Raw genomic sequence first — 22,019 nt, forward strand, 5'->3', positions numbered from 1 at the left:
CTTCAGGGGGAAGAATCATAAACATCCATTCTGAGTCATGGTGACTCTGCAGGGCTCAGTTTGTTGAGTGAACAAAGGACAAGAACCACTTTGTGAGTCTGGATGATTTATTTACTAGCTAATAAACTGCTCAGTTGCCTGGACTTAGAGCAGCATAATGTACCTGACTTTCATAAATTAGATTAAAACCATCCACATACGGTAATGAAATAAAAAAAAAATATGCCAGTTACTTTGATCAAAAACAGTTCCAGTGCTGGAGGGGGCACCAGCTGCATCTCCAGGACCTGAAATTGGTGTTCCTTTGGCAATTTCTGGGACCCAAAGGTTGTCTAAAATGCAGCACACAATTTTTAGGACAGAGGTTTTTCTTAGGAAAAAGCATTTGATCAAACATGCCTGAGCATCTGCAGTAGACGTTGGATCGTCTCTTCCTCATAGAGACACATGCACAGCTCGCTCTTCCTTGCAAAGGGACTGTTCAGTGTGAGAAACACTTGCTGGGTCTCTGCTCACCTAAAATGGCGTTGGAACTGAGCGCCTGCTCTTTTGGAGGACAGGATTGGCCTGGCTGGGGAATTCTGGGCGTCCACATACCTTGAAAGGGCTCCGGTTGAGAATTGCTTTGCAGGAGGCTGGGCACTCAGCCTGTCCTGCTGGACTCCTGGTGTTGAAGCCTCCTTTGGGTGCCGTAGAAATAGGTTCAAATCCTCCTCTTTTATTCCTTTTGTAGATATAAATTGTCAATATTTCTATATTTTGGTAGCTAATTTTACAATCCTGGCTATCATGTTATTTTAAAAACTGGAACATTAATAAGATCCAGTTTAGTCTCAACAGCAAAAGATCCTGATTTAACAGATCACAACAACTGAGATATTCTGTTTTTCCTTCAGATTGTATAACTCTTTTCCCCTTTTAACAAACCAGCTCAGTAGTTCTTGCTTCAGCCAAGAAGCTGGCCCCAGGAGGCTGTTTTGCCTGGGTGGGGGCAAGCTGGTTTTCATCCACTCCCCCTTTGCCCATGCACAGAGAGGCTGGCCAGATGCGGAGGGCGGATTGCAGAGATGCGTGCAAGGTGCTTGGGGCTGGCTTCAGTCTGCACTTCCAGCATGGCGGCCTCCTCCCATCGGCTCCTGACAGCCCTTGCCTGTCCTGGTGCCCCCAGGAGCCATGGGGCTTGCCCTGGACCGGGTGGCATTCCTCTTAGGTCACCCTCCCAGCCCTTCTCCATTGCTCTCGATTGCTTTGTGCCAGTTTTGGGCATTGGTGGAATGTAGGGGACTTCTTTCCTTGGAGCCTTTTGGTGGATGTGCAAGTAATCTCCAGTAAATCAACTTGCAAGTTGGGCAGCCATAGAAATGGTTAAATTATGATCAGACCTCCAGTCCTGCCCTTCCGATGTTTGAGCAAGCTGCCTTCTTTGAAGATGGAGTGAAGGTGGAAGGTTGCTAGAAGCAGCTCAGTTCTCCAGAAGGCCACAGGCTGCCTTGAGGGCAGAGCAGCAAGCAGGGCCTGAAAGCCCCAGGGCTCCCGTGAGGTCAGCCTTGGCTGGGGCAGAAGCCAAAGGGAGCTGCCCTCCCTGCAGAGGATCCCTGGCCTCCACTGAGGGAGGGGAGGTCTCTCATTGCCTCAATGTGACTGTGTTTTTGGAACCGGAGGCCTCCTTTGGTTTGTAAGCATAGCAGTTCTCGACACCAAAGGCTTCTGTGCTTTTACAGTGATGGTGGACATCATCCAGTCAGAGCTGGAGAAGCTTCTTGGATGAGAAGTGAAACATCTTCACAGAAAAACAAGAAAGTCCAGTTGCCTCTTGAAAAAGCACCTTTGAGACAACCATGTCCTGGATGACTGAGAATCTCCATAAACGTCTACACCAGGGCTCTCCAAGCTTGGCAACTTTAAGACTTGTGGACTGGCTGAGGAATTCTGGGAGTTGAAGTCCACAGTTCCTAAAGTTGCCAAGTTTAGAAGACCCTGGTCTATACAGAAGAGGAAGAAGCCACCTGTGCTCCTCCCATAGAGCTGCATGCAGTAGAACTTGCATCTTTCTAAGCTTCAGGGCAGTAGAAAATTGCGGTATTCAGGCAAGCTTCAGCCAGCTCTTTCAGGAGGGAGAAAACTCTAGGAGGTCTGCGGCTTGGAATCCCAACAGCACCAGGCATGGTGAGATGATCTCCAAGCATCTTGCTTCTGGACCAAGGATGACTTTTGGCATTGCGAGAGCTGTGGCTCCTGCAACTTCCCAACAGCCTTTCTGCTGGTTTCAGGGACATCTGGCCATGATCTTCTGAGATCGCTGAGGAACAAAGCTTCTAACCCTGGTTCCTCTTCTGCCTCCCTCTTGGGAGGCTCAGGGTGAAGGAAGAGTGATTGTCAGATCTTTGCCGTCCAGCAAAAGGAGCAGAAGAGGGGCCAGAGAAAGGGCCTCCCACTCAACCCCTGGAGGCTGCAAGCTAGAGGTCCAGATACATTCATGGGTTTCACCCACAAGCTCTGAAGCAACAGGGTGCTGTGTTTGGGATTTCCTGTGTTTGTTTTTCCATATCTTCACCTTCCATTTTGTGAAATCAGCTGTCGTGTTCTTGCTTTTCCGGCTGCCTCCCTGGGATGACGGGATGCTGCCGAGAACTGTGGTTTAATGCCGTAGCAGGGTGGAAGGCCAGTTATAGAGGGTGTGGTAAGACGGCTCACCAGGGAAGAGCAATTTAAGCTTGGGGCATAGTAGGGAAAAGAGTTCCCCCCCCCTTGCACTAATGGCACAGCATTGGATTACTGCAAGGCATCTGGGTGGGGCTGCCCTTGAAGAACATTCGGAAGCTTCAGCTGGCACAAAATGCAGAGATGGGGGCAGTTATGGGCCCACTCGGCACGCGTGCTCAATGAGCTGCATTGTCCGTTGGCATGTGTCCAAGTGCAGCAGCAGCAGCAGCAGCAACAACAAAACAACAACAACAACAATAATAATAGAATTGGGACCTTGGAGGTCTTCTATTCCAACCCCTTGCCATTTCAGACAAATGTTTGTCCAGTCTCTTCTTAAAAACTTCTAATGTTGGAGCATTCACCGTTTCTGGAGGCAGGTTGTTCCACTGATTAATTGTCTGTCAGGAAATCTCTCCTTGGTGAGTTTCCACCCGTTGCTTCCTGTCCTGCCTTCAGGGGCTTTGGAAAATAGCTTGACCCCCTCTTCTTTGTGGCAACCCCAGGTGCTGGTGGTGACCTTTAAGCCCTTCCCAGCCAGGACCTGGTGACCATGCCTCTCCCATGTCTCACTGTCCCGTTAGACCTGATGGGAACAGCCTGCTCTGGATCTGCCACAAGATCTGCCATTTGGCAGGACCCAAAAAGAGGGCCTCTTCTGTGGGGGCCCTGCCTCTGCAACCTCAGCTCTCCCGAGATCAGCCTTGCCACGATCCTGCTGGCCTTTTGGACCCAGCCAATAAAACTTGGCTTTGCCACTCAACCTGGAGCCCCGGTAGCATGGCTCAGCCTGTGTCGTGGCTTCTTTGAGAGGTTTGTGAGTGTCTCAGCTGCTACTTTTGCTATCTGTGTTTTGAATTATCTGTTGAGACTTCATTTTTTGGTCTTAATTATTAGCCATAAATGAGATTGGGGGGGGGGTCCTTCAAGTATCCTGGTGAATCCAAATTAGGGATATGCAAAGCTCCTTGGTCCAGGAATGGGACATTCCACTTCTGACCAAATTCCTCCCTGATTTGGTATCTTCTGGAAGTAAATTCTCGGAAAGTGCAGTTTTCTGATTAAGCTGCCTTGTTTCAGGGCAGGATCGTTCTCAACATGCTTTGAAACTTTCTGGATTGAAGTGTGAGAGATTGTGGGGAAGTTGAGATGGGAAGGGGTTGTGGATGGAGACCTCTGACTGTTGGCAGCCAGACCCATAAGCAGCAGCTCAGCCCAGATGGGGAGAAATCTTTCCCATTGCTCAGAGCAGTGGTTCTCAACCTTTTTAATGCCGCGACCCCCAACCGGTCGTAAGTCAAGGACCACTCAGCCGGTCGTAAGTCGAGGACTACTCAACCGGTCGTAAGTCGAGGACTACTCCACTGGTGCAGCACCGTTTGCAGAATGGGACTTTTGGCAGGCTCAGCAGGGCAGAGACAGCCTGGACAATTCCTATTGGCTTTTGAAAGCCAATAGAATTAGACTCTGTTCAAGAGAGTCTATTCTATTGGCTTTCGAAAGCCAATAGAAGAAAAGGGAGTAGCACAGCTAAGGAAAAGGGGGGGAAAAATGGCGGACTGCGTTGTTTGGCGACCCCCGTGAAATGGTCGCTCGACCCCAAATGGGGTCCCGACCCACAGGTTGAGAACCACTGGCTCAGAGGCTCTGCTGATTAATTTGGAGCTGACAGTTCCTCTTGCAGCTTCCGGATTCATCATTTACTTTGGATTAGCATGAAAAACTCCTCCCTGAAGCTTGTTTTGTTTTGCTCCCTTGATCTTGCCCGAATCTGTGGGGCTTGGTGGGAGGTTGACCAAGGAGAAGGCGGGGAGGGCTGGGAGGGAAAGGGAACCGTCTGGGATTTGGGGGAATTCCTTGCTCCTTTTCCTAAATCATGTGTAGACCGGCTTTTCTACCTGAGTGCAGAAACAAGCAAGAACTTGGCCCAGTGCTTCTCCCATCGGCAGAGGAGTATCGGTGTTCTCCAGAGGCGGCAGGGAGTCTTCTCCTGCGACTCTTGGGGCAGAATCGAGGCCGCGTCATTTGTTCCTCTTCTCCGGCAGCATCGGAGCCGGGCTTTGTCCAAAGCTTTGAAAGGCGCCTTCTGCTCTCAGCATCCCCTGCACATTCTGGGCTAAAGCCGTGGCCAGGGATGTGGCCGGACTATTAATGTGTAAATCTGCGTAGATTGCAAAAGATTCAGAGAAGAGTTGGACCTTCCACAAGCACCACAAATCCTCTGATGTTTTTCAGCTTTTTGCATGAGCCTGAAGCATTTGCTTTCAAAATCACTCTAAAATTTAATGCATTTCCTAAAGCAGCACCACGTCTTCCCAGGCTGAGAATGGAGGGGCTGCTTTCACGAGCAGCAGAGAGCAGGTCCTGCTTGTGGACGGTCCAGTGGGCCTCTTCCCAATCTGGTATGAAGGATGTGCAGGATGTGCCTGAAAGAGGACTGTGATTCCCTCCTGCCTCCAAATGGGGGGGGGGTGTTTGCTGACCATTTCCTGGGCCTAGAAAGATGCCACAAAGGGGGCTGGGTCAGTGGCTGCTGCTCCCGGCCCTGCTTTGAAGCCTTTCCTTGGCGTTGCTTCAGGGAGTAGCCAGAGGAAGAAAAGGGAGCAGGGGCAGTGGGCCCACCAGGGCTGTGCTGTCTTGGGGGGGGAGGGGGTGGCAGGGCCCTTTATCTGCTGCAGAGGCCCAGCCTTGCCTGGCTGGCAGAGCCTAGAATTAATAATGGTGAGCAGCCATGACTGTTATCTCTCTGCACTGCACTGCTGAAAGGGAGGCTTATCTCTTGCTCCAGCCCCCCCCCCCCCCAATTGGCTGGCAGAGGGAATAAATGAGATTTCTAAGGAGGCTGCCCCAGTCCCTCTCTCGTCTCCTCCCCCCCCCCCAGCTTTCAGAGGCAACCTTGGGCTGGATTGCCTTCCCCAAAATGCCATATCCGATTCTGGCTGGGCCTTTAGAACAAATCAATAAATAAACCTTTAGATCAAAAAATAATCCAGCTAGACATTTCATTCTTCTCCAGCAAGTACCCTGGAGGAGGAGCAGAACAGAGCTGGGCAACAGCAGGTTTCCAAAATTGCCGGGGATGGTTTTCTGTGCTGATGTTTGAAAGAATCAGTCCGCAAGTCCCATGGCACCTATTACCTATATTTGAAGATCTTAATTGAAGATCTGTAGAGGTGGCGTGCATACATACAAACACACACACACACACATAGCAGAATAAAACTGTAAACTATATTTAGTGATGCCAGGAAAAAAGTACTGATTTTTAAAAGGAAGCCTCAACATTCACAAATCCTCTGAAAAACCATAAGAATTAAAAAAAAAATGCTGGTGCCTAAAGGAATGCCAAGTGGATGCCAAGTGAGGTTTTTTGGAAAGGGCACTCCTCAGCCAGGTGGGGGCCTCTTTGAGAAGATCACACCTTGCTAGTACTCAACCCCCACCCTGCCCCAATATTGCCAGTAGCCTGAGGAAGTCATAACTGAGATGGCTTGCAAAGTACTCAGGGTGGTATTTCTAGTTTGCTAGCCCAGCATAGTATCAGCTGCTGCTACCCAATACAGCAATACCGTGGTTTTTGTGGTGCAAATAGGGCTTTATCCTAATACTTCACTCATCTTTTCTCTGGACCTGCACCTGCCAGGCACAGCCCGGTGTTAAAGGCTGCAACGCTCCTGACCCTGCTGGCCTTCGTAGGGCACCTTGGGCCCTGAGCCTGCATGGCTAATGAGCTGCCTTTAGGGCAGGGGTTCTCAACCTTGGCAACTTTAAGACTTGTGGACTTCAACTCCCAGAATCCCTCAGCCACAAGTCTTAAAGTTGCCAAGGTTGAGAACCCCTGCTTTAGGGGATGTTGTGGTGAAGGAGATTGGCCTTGGGGTGCTGGGTGGCTGCGGCCTTTGGGGGGGTTACGCTTGGTGCTTTTGATTTTAAGATGCGTTGTGCGAGAAGGGCGGCCATCATACAAATGGACGAAGGGATGAATCGGGTCAGTGGGCCTCAGTAGGGTTCCTTCAGCCAAAGAAAAGCTCAGCCACCCACTCAGGGTCACTCGTGGCCTTGGGCTTCTGCCAGTAAGGAAAGTGGGCCGTCCAGTATGCTGGCTTTGCCCTGGAAGCAGGCTGGCACTTGCTAGCCTGTCAAGGCCACCAGGAAGAAGAGGCAGGGGGCTTGGTGACCCTGGAGACTGCCCACCCTTCTTGTAGATGCTGGTTGGAGAAGGGGGCTGGTGAGGCTCGGGGTTTCCAGGTTTTTTTTTCTGCTAACATGTTCATGACTGGTATGATATTGTACGAGCATGTGCTAAGGCGGGAGCAGGCAACCTTGGCTCTTTTATGACTCGTGGACTTCAACTCCCAGAATTGGCTCAAAGTTGCCTACCCCTGCGCTAAGGTGTGCGGCTGACAGGCTGGTTGCAGTTGTGTGTTACTGCTAATTTAGCTTTGGTGTTAATGAATTGCTCAGTAGCAACTATCTGAAAAAAGTTAATTAAACTTTGAAACAACCTAATTTGGTATTATGGCTCACATTTTGAAAGACAACGATCAAAGAGACTGCAGTATAAACTTAAAGCAAGCACGGGGGAGCCTCAGAGTATGGTCAAAAAAGTCAAGATGGTATCTGTGATGGCGCAGTTGAAGCTGGGCCGTGTTTTCATGATGTTTTTGTGCCAGGCCTAGTGGGCCCCCCTGAACTGGCATGACACTGGTTGTCCTCATTGCCCACCCCAATCCTGACTGTTTTTCCAGTCAATGCAGCCCCCCACATCCTCCAAAGGAAGTGTCTGGCCCAGATGGGGAGCTTTTGTGCGTCTTGAGGCTGCCTTGGCCAACAGGCGTCTTGAACCCCAGGACGGAGGGCCGTGGGGAGATCCCGGCAGCCACCATCCTGGTCCAAGGGCAGATGGCCCTGGGCAGCCTCCACTGTCTCCTTGCGCGTCTAAGGGCCCTGTGCAGTTAGAAAACTGGAGTTCCCCTAACTCGGCATTTCTCAACCGTGGCAGCTTGGAGAGGTGTGGACTTCAACTCCCAGAATTCCCCAGCTAGCTTTGCCGTTTCCGTTGATGATCAAGGCGGTTGTTAACCGACATGTCCCTGATTTTACAATCTTCTTTGCCATAGTTAAATTAATCACTCAGTTGTAATGTGAATCATGCGGGCGTTAAGCGAATCTGGTTTCCCGCTTTGACTTTGCTTGATGGGAGCCAGCAAGAAAGGTTGCAAGTGGCGTTCGCACGACCATGGGACGCTGCAGCGTCGTAAACACAGGCTGATCTCGTGACTGGGGTTTTTTTTGCCATGGTTGTAAGTGGGAGGGCCTGTTGTGAGTCACTTTTTTCAGTGCTATTGTAACGTTGAGTGGTTGCTAACCAAATGGCTGTAAGTTGAGGATTACTGTTATTTTTTGCTCTGGAGTATGGTGGTTATTCCGGTTTTTCAAGTTCTTCCAGCAACCTCTGGATTGCGCAATGAATGTGCGAGGGGAGTGTGTGGGAAGAAGGCTTGTTTGTGGAGCACACCACACGCCCGGGGCCTGGGTGCTCTCTGCACACCTGGGGGCAAATGTCCCTTGGACCCAACAAACTGGTTGGGCCTGTTTGGGCCGAGAGTCCAATGGGGAGAGAAGAGGCTCCTATTCCTGGATTTACTGCCTTCTCCACCTGTTCGAAGAGGTATAATAATAATAATAATAATAATAATAATAATAATAATAATAATAATAATAATAATAATGTTGGAAGGGACCTTGGAGGTCATCTAGTCCAACCCCCTGCTCAGGCAGGAAACCCTATACCATTTCGGACAAATGGCTGTCCAGTCTTTTCTTAAAAACTTCCAGTGTTGGAGCATTCACAGCTTCTGGAGGCAGGTTGTTCCACTGATTAATTGTTCTCACTGTCAGGAACTTTCTCCTTAGTTCTAGATTGCTTCTCTCCTTGGTTAGTTTCCATCTGTTGCTTTTTGTCCTGCCTTCAGGCGCTTTGGAGAATAGCTTGACTCCCTCTTCTTTGGGGCAGCCCCTGAGATACTGGAACACTGCTATCATGTCCCCCCTCGTCCTTCTCTTCGTTAAACTAGACATGCCCAATTCTAGCAACTGTTCGTTATATATTTTAGCCTCCAGTCTCCTAATCATCTTTGTTGCTCTTCTCTGTATTCTTTCTAGAGTCTCAACATCTTTTTTACATCGTGGTGACCAAAACTGGATGCTGTATTCCAAGTGTGGTCTTACCAAGGCATTGTAAAGTGGTATTAATACTTCACGTGATCTTGATTCTATCCCTCTGTTAATGCAGCCTAGCACTGTGTTGGCTTTTTTGGCAGCTGCAGCATATTGCTGGCTCATATTTAAGTGATTGTCCACTAGGACTCCGAGGTCCCTCTCACAGTTATTATTGTTGAGCAAGGTACCCCCTATACTATACCTGTACATTTGGTTTTTCTTGCCTAAAGGTAGAACCTTACTTTTTTCACCATTGAATTTTATTTTGTTGGATAGCGCCCAGTGTTCAAGTCTGTCCAGATCCTCCTGTATCTTAAGCCTGTCTTCTGGAGTGTTGGCTATTCCTGCCAGCTTGGTGTCATCTGCAAATTTGATGAGTTCCCCATCTATCCTCTCATCCAATCATTGATGAAGATGTTGAAGAGCACTGGGCCCAGAACAGAGCCCTGGGGCACCCCACTACAAACTTCCCTCCATGTAGATGCAGTTCCATTGAGGACCACATGCTGAGTATGGCCAGTCAGCCAGCTACGGATCCATCTGGTGGTGATGCTGTCTAACCCACATTTTTCTATCTTATCGAGTAGTAGGTTGTGATCTACTTTATCAAATACCTTACTGAAGTCCAAGTAAATTATATCCACAGCATTCCTCTGATCCACTAATTTTGTCACTTGGTCAAAGAATGCAATAAAATTTGTCTGCATGATCTGTTTTTGACAAACCCATGTTGGCTTTTCATAATAATAATAATAATAATAATAATAATAATAATAATAGTAGTAGTAGTAGTAGTAGTAGTAGTAGTAGTAGTAATAGTAGTAGTAGTAGTAGTAGTAATGTTGGAAGGAGGAGGAATCCTTGTTCAGCCTGGTTTCACTGAGGAGTGGGTCACCATCCCTGATTCAGGCAGGTCTTACATTTAAAAAAACCCACCCTTGGCTCTGAAACGTTGTGCTGGCAAAGCCCACCAGCAAAACCCTCCTCTAAAATTAGACCTCCTGCACCCCAGGTGCCTGGCGTTTCTCCTGGCCAGTCACTGACTGGCTCCCTTACCTGCGCTGGGTGCTCCGAGGGGAACAGAAGAGTTCTGTTAAACCAGATACTTCTGTTAAAGTATCTTTTAAACCAGGCCCAGATCAAGGATCTGCCAGGTTAGGAACCAAGTGCCTACAATGTAAAGCCCAATCCTTCTCCTCTGAGTGGATCCACCCAGAGACCTGTCTCTGCCCCCTTCTCTAGCAGTTGCCCTCACTCCCTCCCGCCTGCCTTGGGGGCCCAGGAAACGCTGGGAGAGCTTTCTGGCCGATGCCAGCACGATGGAAAGGAGCCAGCTCAGGAAGCAGCAGTGTGTGAGTTGTGCGTTGTGTGGGTGTGCATTGTGGGGGTGGGGAGCAAGCACAGCTTGTTCCATGAAGGTTTTCCTCCTCTTTCGAGCTTCTGTGCCTCCCCTGTGAGCTTCTGGAGCCCATGAAGGGCCTTTGGGTTTTCCTTTTTTTTTTTTTTTTAATATGGAAACTACTACAAAGTATTTGTGGTTTTTAATGCTCAGGAAGGCCGCAGCTGTCTTGGAGCAACACTTGCATTTGGGAAGACGTTCTAGTCCAGTGTTTCCCAAACTTGACAATTTTAAGGCATGAGGACTTCAACTCCCAGAATTCCACAGCCAGCATTGCTGGCTGTGGAATTCTGGGAGTTGAAGTCCTCATGCCTTAAAATTGTCAAGTTTGGGAAACACTGTTCTAGTCCATGCTGGCTCAGGAATTCTGGGAGTTGAAGTCCACGAGTCATAAAAGGTTGCCTCCCCCTGTCCTAGTCTGTGCCTCTCGTTCTGCAAATCTATTCCGGCACTTCCTGCGTTGTGCTAATCCATTCTGTTGGGGTGCGAGCCTTGCGATCTGCGGATCCTGTCTTCGCGTTTGGTGCAAAACGAGCCCACTGAGGCTCCTGCAGTGAAGCTCAAGCGTGTCTTGCTGGAATCCCACCAGGCCGGCCAGTCTGGCTCCTGTGTTGCAGTTGATGGGAGAACTGGGGACTCCTTCCCTGTTTCAAGGCCTCTCCGCCTCCCGAAAAGGCTGCTCCGTCCTGGGCGGCTTCTCCCCAGACCGTGGAAGGGTGGCTCCAACAAAGGGACCTCAGAGCAGGACGGTGGGCGGCTCACAGCTCACGTGGCCTTGGCCAGAGGCAGGGAGAAGAGTCCTCCTTGCACGACCGATTCTGCTCTGACGTTTTTGGTGAAACAGATCTGGGTGAATTGGAAGCAATGAGGTCAGGGAAATGCAGTAAAAATTGACATCTGTTTCCTGCAAATAACAGCACGGGAGGATCATGAGGCAATGGGTGGAGGTCCTGAAACCTTATGCAGCCAAAGCCGGTCGACGGGGGTGGGGGTGGAAGGATCCCAGGGCACGGCTGGGCGATGGATGGAGCAAGAGACTCTCCTCTCCCCGTCCCACAACTGGCTCATTTGTTAACCATGGAAGCCGGCCTTGCTGTGGGGAGGGTGACGGCCTGGGTGACAGGCAGGCATCGTGACAGCAAAGGGCCCGTGGGACCCTGAGGCTTTGAGGAAGGAAGAGATGCAAACGTCCCAGTGTCGGGTTCTCTGGGCACCTGCTGGCAACCGCTGGACTGTCGTTTTCTGGGGCAGCCAGAGTTGGCAGAGCCACTCCAGGAGCCCATATTCCTTGGGGGGGGGGTTGCTTCTCAGAGCATCTTCCTCGTACAAAAAAGGGCCTCGCTCTGCCCTGGCATTGAGGAGGAGGCACGCTGGACCAGAGGACGAGCACAATGGGTGGGGTTGGGGGCCCCCAAGAAAATCCCAGACAGTGAAGGCCTATGTTGCCTGGTGGCCATCTGGGACCTCCCTGGCAGTTTCACTCTGAGTAGAGGTGACTTGAAAGGCATCTAAATAATTCATGCAGGACGTGAGAATCCATCGGCTGCAGCCCGATTGACCACCATTAACTAAAAATGGAAAATTTGGCTCTGGTGCTGCCCTGTAATTCTGCAGATCGGGGAAACGTTCTGTGCTCCTGGCCCTGCCAGCTGGAGCCAGAGTCTTCTTTTTAAAAGCCTATTGCCCAACCGGAGGCGAACCACATTTTCCATAGCTGGCAGTGATGGTTTTGGTTTTAGTATTTGAAGTGTGGCTGCTGAGGGTAATGTCTTTTGCTACTCTTGCCGATATATATTTCTATATCAGTTGTTTGAGATGCTCTGTGCTGTAAAACGTAATTCAGTAAATTTGCAGGAAATATTAGTCATAGGGAAGAAAGGCGATTTCTTTTCAAAAATGTTGGTGCTGTATTGGTCAAGGGGTTGACCTCAACGGACTCCCCCATGAAGTGCTGGTGATGGGGGCGCTGAGTTTGCTATCCGCATATTATGCCAGTTTATCTGAAGAGATGTAGGCAGCATAGAATGAGATGTTCAGCCGTCCATCGGGGAAGAAGTTACCAATTAAGTTGTTGAGAGGAAGGGCCCAGGGCCCATGGTTCAGATCGGGATTCTGCCACTGTCCTTCAGAGGAGCTTAGCATACAAAAAGGTCACCTGCCACACCTTGCAACTTAAGACCTGTGGACTTCAGCTTCCAGAATTCCCCAGCCAGCATTCTGTGCTGCTATGCTATTCCCCATGCTATGCTGACTGGGGAATTCTGGGAATTAAAGTCCACAGGTCTTAGAGTTGCTAAGGTTGGATACCCCTGATGGAGATCACCGCTTGCAGCCCTTCCCTGATCTGCACCCCTGAAGCTCAATAGCATGGCCTCGATTGCATCAGGTCAACTTGCAATCTAGCACTTGCCTGTTCTCAATAGGTGAATCATCCCCCCCCCCTCTCTCTCTCTCTCTCTCTCTCTCTCTCTCTCTCTCTCTCTCTCTCTCTCTCTCTCTCTCTCTCGCCCCCCCCCCATCCCTCCTCTGGAATGTCTCACCAAGTCTCCACTTTCCCTCCTGGCTTCTCCCAGGGGAAGGGAAGCCCATCTTACCCTCTTCCACATTGGTACAGGCTGATTTTCTTGCTCCTCCTGGCTCTCCGTGAGGATGCATCCTTCCTGGGGCCACCCAGCTGTCAGTGGTGTCAACCACAGTTCCTACCAAACCACGTCTGCTCTGTTTTGTCTGTAGTGGTGGCACTCAGTCTCCAACCTCGGAGAGTAAGGTCTATCACAGGAAACAGCAGGAAGAATGAGGATTAATAAAGGGGCTCCACCCTCCACTTTTGCTGTTGTTGCCCAAGAAACAGCCACCTGATCTGTAGAATGGGTCTAACGCATTATGTTGTGGACAATGGGCTTTTTTCTGCTTCTGAGGGGACTAATAGGCAGCCTTGTCCCCCTCTCCAGAATCAGGCCATGCTGTGCTGACCGCATCCAGGCCAGCCTTGCAAGATTGTGGAGCACCAGCCACAGGCGTTTCCAGGCACCACCTGGAAGGGAGCCCGGAGGGCAGACATTGGAGCAGTGATCTGGGCCCCTCCTCATTTTTCCTCCTCTCCCACAGTGGAAAGAGCTCCTAATACTGGTGAAAATCTTTTATGTTCTCCCTGTCAGTGGCAGGAGGACGGCTGGGCTCGTTTCGACTCCATTCAGTGGATCCCTTCAGCAACCCCCGCTGTGGACGCCTCCTGGATCCTCTGGCTGGGGAGGGGGATTCTAGGCTGCCTGGCCCATTGGTGGCGCCAGTCCTACCTGCCCTCTGAAGTGGTAAGGAGGACTTAAGGCTCCTGGTCTTGTTGTGGGCCTTGGAGGGAGAGCTAAACAGAGGGATTGCACCATTTTTGCACAGGTGCAAGTGATTTCATCTAAAACTTGCATTGTTCACTCTAAAGAAATACCTGTTCATTCCAGGTAGCCTCTGATAGCCAGAACTGTGTGGTGGAAATGGGAGACTTGGCCACGTTGCTGCCTTACAGTTGGTCCTGCAGGAAGCTCTTTCTTGGGTTCTGTCGTCCCTTGGACTCAAGCAGTGACGCACTAAGTCCCTCGCCTTGAAATCCCTGAGGCTGCCTGTCCTGGTCAGGAATGCTGGGCTGGCCGCCTGTTCCTGAGCTGGCCACGAAGGCCAAGGCCGGTGGAGACTCCCCATCCAAGGGCAGAGAGGCTGCCTAGATGTGTCAGTTCATGGGGGGGGCGGGGGGGGGGTGTTTGACAGCAGCTGGTTTGCCCTTTGCACCTCTTGCCAGGAAGAGCAGATTTGGTTCCTGCTGTGTTGGTTGCTTCGGGTTTCCTGTCATGCATTCTGCTTTGTGCTGTTTTAATGATGTTTCCAAGAGCAACTGGAGTGTTAATATGTGGGTGTATTAAAGCAATTTATATCAGCTACATTGGTTAGTTTCTGAGCTTGATTACAACTGTTAATATTAATCTGATCCTGAATCACTTAAGGTTGCAAAACAGATGGGTGGATGAATGTGTCAGCTTTAAGTTTTCCAATCAAACTAATTTTTTTTTGTTTTACATTTCAATGATTCTGCAACAAATCTACATGGGAATTCATATATGCTTTTCCTAATAATATTATGGTTTTTAAGTAAATATATATGCATTTGCAGGCAATTACCCTAAGACATTTTTGTAGATTTTCCCCCCTAAAATGCTTACTTTTAGTTTTTAATCCTTTAAAAAAATTGAGTAGAAAACTTGTGGGATAAAATTTGGAAATCAAATCCTATATCTCAGTTTGTATATTTGTTCTTTATATCTGAATTATCTAGGCTTTCATTAGAAGGCAAACAGAATAAAATTGCCTTCTCTTCCCTTTGCAGGGCAACTTACAGGCTGCTGCACATAGATAAATCTTACTCTGCTTCCTTCTGTGGGTTGAGAGGAGGGACTGACCCCAGCCACGGGAGGGTGTAAGGATCTTTCTTTGGGGGGGGGCAGTTTGTGTAATGCATGTGCCCCCAAGCCACCGCCTTGGTTTCAGGATCGCCTCTTTTGGAAGGCAGTTTAGAAAAGGAATGGGCATTTCCATTGGATTCTGCTAGTTCGGCCTCGATTTCTTTGTAAACAAACTGAAGCCAAGGTTTTTGCCCTTTTAGTGTGGTGTTTTGTGCAGTCTTCCTGCCTGGAAAGTAGGTGTGAACACTTGAAAGGCTTTTGCAATTTCCTGCTTGACATTTCATTTCATGTCACTGCAGTGCACACCCACCCACCCACAAACACCCCCCCTCGTATACATGCGCCCTGGGCCAGCCTGCCTGTGGGAGGAGCCTCCCCCCCTTGCCAGACTTTGGCCTTCAGAGGCTTTCCAACGCTGGCTGCTCTCCTCCTCCCAGAAAAGCCCTCCCAGCAGCAGCAGAGTTAGGGTCGGGGTCAGGAGCAGGAGAAAGCAGGGGGCATCTATGGCAGGGTCTCCAGACTGGGTCACTTGAAGACTCGTGGAACAACTCCCAGCTTTGCTGGCTGAGGAATTCTGGGAGTTGAAGTCCACAAATCTTAAAAGTTCCAAGTCTGGAGACCCCTGATCTGTGGGATAGAAATTCTCTCTTCTGCTTTTAATTCTGTCCACTGACCAGCTCACCCCCCTCCACCCCCCCTCCCAGCCTGCTTCCTGCAGAGCCTTGACTGCGCTTGCAGATTGTGAATGCTGTCCAGGCCCAGGTGCCCAGGGCTCCTTTGGGGATTGGTCCCTCCACCCTGCAGGGCCGACGGGAGGGGCGAGTGGGAGGAACAGCTTTGTGGAAAGCTTGAAATGCATGGGGGGGGGGGACAGATGGGGCTGCATTAGATTACAGGTGTCTGGCTGGAAACGTGATGCATTTAGATCAGCTCAGCTGAGCCAGCTGGTGGAGCTGCCTTCCCCAGGAGGAGATTTTTTCCTCCTCCGCCCAAGGAAATCTCAGCTCTTCCAAGGCCAGAGTGGCCGACCTGCCTAAGATGGGACATGGGTTGAGGCATAACCTTTGGCTAAGGGTTGTTTTCCCCAAAGCACCCATGAACAGCCAAGACCGAGCTGCCAGCACTGAGGTGCAAGCTTGCTCCTGCATGCCTGGAGTTGTAGGCTTTAAGGAAAGAAAACGTTTTGACCATCCGGGTATTATTTGAAAAAAGGGGGGAGATTTCATAGAAGCAGTGGGGTTGCAATAATGCAGGCTCATGCACAGGGCAGGGGGTGACAAGAATAGGGAGGGTCTGCTTATCTTGGGAATGCTGGATGAGCGGGCTGAGCAAGGCTGGTGGGAGGGTGAGGAGATACTTACTAGGTCAGGAAAAATGGCCTGAGGCCAACAGTTTGTTACAATAACGAGGCACAGTGTTTACCACTCCCTTCTCTCAAAAGCTGAAGATTTGATCCATTGTTTATCCAGCAGGAGAAAGAGGTGCAAGAGTTGACCTTTGCTTTGGCTATAAATAAGGCCTTTTACACGGTGATTGCTGGATTTCTGCATTAACAGTAAACAGTCACAGAGCTGCCTCTTTGAATCACTGCTGGCAAAGTCTCTCTCTCTCTCTCTCTCTCTCTCTCTCTCTCTCTCTCTCTCTCTCACACACACACACACACACACACACACACACACCTGGTCTGTGCTTATATTGTGAGAGTTTAGTGCCACACCTGTGGAAAAGGGGCATTTTGCAACAGATGCATTAAGCACTTGCTGCTCATTGGGCAGTGAGTTACCCACCTCAGCTCAAAGGGGCACATCCAGAATTAAGGGATGTTCAGGCCTGTAATGCTAAGCGTTGAGAATATCCTTCCCACATTTCTTCGTAGACTGGCTCTGCAATAAACCTCCGAACCCAGGCACGGTAATTCTGGTGCCACAGGGAGCAGAACCTGCAGAACCTCCGGAGAGGGTGGAAGCTGTTGATGGTCAGCTTCTTAGTCCTGGACCAATCTTACGAGTCTGGCTTGGAAAAAGTTAATAGGAAGCAACTCCTCACGTAGCAATGATAGCCTTCATCTATGCAGACTTGGATAGCTGATCTTCAGGGTGAGCCCCTTGCCCCTTCGTGGGCGGGGACAATGAACTTTCCACAGGAGACGGTGGTATTCTCCCTTCCATGAGGCAGAACTTTGTAGCTGTGCTATGAGAACCAGCTAATAGGATATTCTTGAGGGTAAAAAATTATGGTTTGTGTTCCGGGATTTGCTATAAAGGCTTTTGCTTCCTGCTGTGTAGCAAACTTTTCCAGATTCCTCATAAAGACCTTGGGATGCCTTATCTCGGATTTATTTCTGACTTGCCCCCTGTTAACAGCCTCAATGCTACTGGTCGATTGGTTGTAGTCAAGCTCTTTCTTTTTCATTTCATTGCAGCCTTCCCTCCACTCCAGAGACTGTATTCCAACACAAGCATGCCCAGCTATCTCTTTCTGACAAAGTTGTCTATTTTTAAAGTATTTGCAGTATTTAAAAATACTGTCTATTTTTAAGCTCTCTATTTTAGATCTTCTTCAGATTTCTATTTCTTTTAGATCTTTTAGATTGTCCTCTACTAATTTTGATAGTGAAACTGAAAGGCTGGTTCTACCCAGGAACAATCTCTCCATTGTCATTGCAATAGAACCAGCCTGGACTTTTACTGTTGGTTGATTCTGGCATAATCCTTGTGCCCATGGCTAATGCCTTCCCATTCGCTTCCATGCCTGATGACTCAGACTTTCTCCACGAAATCTAAGCAGCATCTGGTGACACCTGTTGTGTTGTGCAATTTCTCAAGAAACAAGTAGATCTTTGCAAGACTTCCTAAGAACAGCCTGCTGGCTACCATCATCGGGAAAGGACCCCCATCCTCTCCCCCTTCCAATTTTTGGAAATCCCATGTAGCTTTCTTTCAGATTCCTCCAGTCCACACAACTGCTTAAGAAGCTAGATGCTAAGTTAATCAACTCCATAGGTTTCTACATCATTTTATATTTTGCTGGTAGCTACTATGAATATCCATTGCCACCTTTTGCTCTGTGCCCTTTAAGGCTCTACTCTGCTAAACTCTTTCATCTTGGGGCAGGGAGGAGTTGGACGCAGTGTGGATCCTGCTGTGGGACAGGCAGAACGGAAGACCTTCCCAGCCACAGAGCTCAGGAAGCAGCAGAGCCCATCCCTCCGGCCCACCCTTTGCAGATCCTTGGCAATATCTGACAAGGCCCTCAGCAGCCTCACCATCAGGCCTCGAGGAGAAGACCACAAAGTTTGGGAATGGGGGTGGGGATTGGATTACAGCAGTAGAGGAACGTTCCGCCATTTTTAGGGAAAAAAGAGATTTTTAGCATGAATGAGCATTCTCCCACCCATCCTACGTGGGATTTTCTTGAGCTGAAGCTCAATAGGAGATTGCCATATCGGAGGCTCCTCACCTCTGCTGCCACCTCTCCTGAAAGTGCTTCTCCCAGATTCCACCGGCGGGAGTTTTTGCATGGGGGGGGGGAGTTTGTATCAGAGCCGCTCTTGCCAGTCTCCTCATTGTGAGGCAGATTTGCTAAACGGCACCAGAATCTGCTGCCTGCTGCTCCAACAGTATCGTCTCTGAGCTGAGCCTGCTGCTGAGAACGCAGCAGGGACAGGAAAAAGCTTGTGGAACAGCTGCTCGTGTGAAAGTAGCTTTGGCTCGGGAACAGGCTGGGCTTCCTTCCAGGGAGCTTCTGGTCCAAGAAGCCAAAAGCAGCTCCTTAAAGGGGCCGCTCAGCTGATCGGAAGCTCTCGTTTTTGCTGGGTGGCAAAGAGGGGTGCCCAGGAGCCTGGCCGGCACAAAGATGGTCTGGTGGGCTGTGTTAATTACCTGAGTGGAGGAAGGGGCATCTGCTCTCGCCGTGTGCAGGATTGCCTTCTCCAGGTAGCCAGACTCTTTTGAAAGAACCATAGTGGTGTAGAGAAAGTCAGCCACAGGTGTCCAAATGCAGCAGTTTGAAATGCTGGCAAACTTTTTGAATGCTCAGAATCTGAGGCTGAATAGAATTTCTTTCTCGATCCGCCCCTTATCTGTGGGGCTGGGAGTGGGGAGGAGAGAATGCTGCTGCTTCTATACAGAGTTTGTTGCTCAGCTTTGGCCTCTCTCGCGCTCTTCCTTGGGCTTGGTACTTCTTAAATTGGGAGCCATTATCCCCAAGAGGGTAATTTGGGTAATTTGGGGCTGTTGGAACATTTTATAATCGCTGCTTCTGAGTCCATGGTGCAGGTTGGGCTGCCACCCATAAGATGCGTCTGTGAAACAAGGGAGTCAGCTTTTTTGTGGGAACAGGGACCTTGTTTGAGATAGAAAACGGTAATTTGGTGAAACAATTCATGAACCATCGCTTTAGTTTGACAAGAACCACGTTCACTGAAGTTTGATGTTAATGAAATGAGAGCATGGATCTTGGGTTTATCTGTGTTCAACATCAGCAGCAGAGTTGGTAGCTGGGCACTCCAGATGTTTCGGGTTCACTCTGTCAGCCACAACCAGAACCACCAAGGATTGCAAGTGTCATGAATCCCAAAGCGGGGGGGGGGGTAGCGGGCAGAGACCCTGGTCTGCAGGGAAGAGACAGATTCAACTCTGGGGAGAAGCAGCAGGATTTGGTGCTATTCAGTGGAGAGCCATTTGTGAAATTTCTTAGGAGCCATGAGCATCGTGGCCTTAGCTGTATTTCCTTGTTCTAGAATCTAGAAGACAGGTGAGGAAAGCTTTGGTTGATGTCCTAGTTGTGGTCATGCTGGAATGGTATATCTTGAGGATAGTCATGTTCTGCTCCTGAAATGATACAGGGTCTCCTGCTTCAACAGAGAGTTGGACTAGAAGACCTCCAAGGTCCCTTCCAACATGTTCTATCTTTCTGCTGGCTTCTCCGTGGACTTTCCTCGTGGTGGCACGGTGGCCGCCATTTTGCCATCAATAGACTTGGTCTGAAGAACCTTGAAATTTCAAATCCCTCGGGAGTCCCGGGTCCCAGATTTTGGATGCATTCTTAAGTTAGCCCATTTGAGGTACTTTGATTCAAAATTGTTGCCCCATGATGCACCGATTTGGCCCTTTGAAGGTTACAGACGAACAAAAAGAGTTTTAGTATTACTTCTGTTTTGCATTTGCTGGTTTTAAAACATTTGGAGGGAATTGGTTAACGGAGATAGTGTAGGGAAACAGAAACTCAGATGGATTCTTGTTTTCCCCCAATTCAGCAAAATACCAGAGGGGAGGGGGAAGGGAAATGGCACTCCAGCTTTCACCATTCTGCTCCTGCAGCCTGGCTGAGGTGATGCAGCTCTAGTCAGACGGGTGGACCTGTTCCCTGACCTGGCTTCTCTCGGAGAGATGCTGGGGGAGTCATTCCTAACACAAAATTTAACACAGAAATAGTTGGTGGCAGAAGTGACTGTCTGTGAAGGCTCCTAGATTGGGGCTGAAAGGCAAAAGCGGAAGCAGTGTGCTCCGTCCCATTTGGGTAGACCAGGTTGCTCTGATAGACACTTCTTCTCCTATATTGGTGCTATTAGTACTGACTGGGGGGGGGGGCAGCGTTGGTACCTGGAAGCCCTGCCCACGGTCACTGCATGCCCAGCCCTTTCTTCTTCCACCTCGCTTGTTCAGGTGGGTTATGCTGTGGGAGAGGAGGGGCACGGAAGCCTCTCCGGGAACAGACAAAGCAGCCTTCATCTCGCCCTGGAGCAGCGGATTTGCTGAAGGCCGTTCAGCAATAAATCCCAAGCTTGCCATTGTGTGGTGATGGCCTCCCTTGTCATTATGGACATTCCCCTGGGCTTTTGACTCCTTTTTGGATCTGTGGGGGTCCCTGTGTTCTGATCCCCAAATCTGTTTTTCCATCATGAATGTTCACCTGACGTGAATAGCAGTTTGGTGGATATTCCAAGCAGGAGAAGAAGAGCTGGCCGTCTCCCGCGTGGTCCCTGTGAAGCAGAATGAGCTGGCCTGGTGGGCTTCTTCAGGGTTTTCAGTTCTCTGTTGGGAAAGGAGTCACAAGTCACACATCACAACTGCGTTTGCAGATTGACCCACAAAATGCAGATTTCTCTTTTCTCCATAGGTTTGTGCTGGGAGGAGTCCAGTATGTGTTATTCTAGTGGACTTTAGACCATAATGTATAGCTTTGCATTCCAGTCATCTCCTGGCCACAAGACTTTTTCTGCCTGCTCTGAAATTAAATTGGTCTCAATTATGCTTTCGTTGGAAAGACCAAGGCCTTTGTCCGAGGGTGCCAGATTAGCAAGGTCTCCTGGAGACCCCTCTGCAGAAAAATTGGAGCGGGAATGATCAGGAATCCGCAGAGCAGCTCTTGAAGGCCTCGATCAGGCAGAAGAGCCCAAGGATGCGGTTGGCCCCCAGGCCAGTTCTTCCTTCCCATTCTGCCTTCCCTTCCTCTTGCAGAGCTTTCCTTTGGTGGCCTCCCCCCAGGCTATGCCTACGATGTGGACAGAGCTGAAGAGCAGAGGCACCACCATGACCTGATGCCCTTCATCGATGACTCCCCCTCTTCTTCACCCCATCTCAGCTCCAAGAGCCGAGGCAGTCGAGATGGCTTCTCATCGGGGTCCCTGGAGTCTACAAAATCAGTGAGTTGCTGCTGCGTCGCCCTGGGGCAAAGCGGGGAGCTGGAATGTTGGCTTTGGGGGTGCAATTGCAGCTCTGTGGGTTCTGTAGCATCTGCCCCTTGGCATCAAAGGAGGCCTTTGCCATGGCTGGGTTGATAGCAGGACTCAGAACTGCATTCAGACTGGAGACCCTGATGACCAGGCACAGCAGCTCCAGCCTGTAAGTATGGACATCATTGTGCAGGACATCTACTCTGAAGAAAGGGGGGGCAGCTTCACCCCAAAGTGTAGAAGCAACACAGGTACTTGGGAATCAACTGCGGTGTTGGTTTTTGACCACTCAGACTGTCCGGTTGGCTTCACATAAAATAAAAACTGGCCCAGACTATATTTTTGTAGAGGAGACATGGGAGGAAAAGAAAGAGCTCCTGATTCCATTTGGCAGGAGGTAGAATTCTCCTTGCTGAGTGAAGCTGGATTCATTTCATGCGTCTCCCCAACTTTTCTCTATGTTTTCTCCTTTTGCTTTGCCCAGTTCTTTCTCTTGTGGTGTGTGTGTGTATGTGTGTGTGTTGGTGTCTTTTGAATCTTTGCGCAGGGCTTGGGTTCAAAGCTCTTCCTT

At 49.7% G+C, this 22,019-nt stretch overlaps 1 protein-coding gene across 1 annotated transcript in view; it reads left to right on the forward strand.

The window, feature by feature from the left end:
• Window positions 1–22,019, forward strand: part of BCR (BCR activator of RhoGEF and GTPase) — a 68,906-nt gene that overhangs the window by 10,827 nt on the left and 36,060 nt on the right. Inside the window, exon 2 of the mRNA XM_039321078.1 lies at window positions 21,234–21,418. Within this exon, the coding sequence (XP_039177012.1) occupies window positions 21,234–21,418 (185 nt within the window). The remainder of the gene's footprint in view (window positions 1–21,233; window positions 21,419–22,019) is intronic.

Source organism: Crotalus tigris, unplaced genomic scaffold (genome assembly GCF_016545835.1).
Source record: "Crotalus tigris isolate CLP2741 ecotype Arizona unplaced genomic scaffold, ASM1654583v1 scf7180000023720.1715460, whole genome shotgun sequence".
In the NCBI taxonomy this organism is placed as follows: Eukaryota; Metazoa; Chordata; class Lepidosauria; order Squamata; family Viperidae; genus Crotalus; species Crotalus tigris.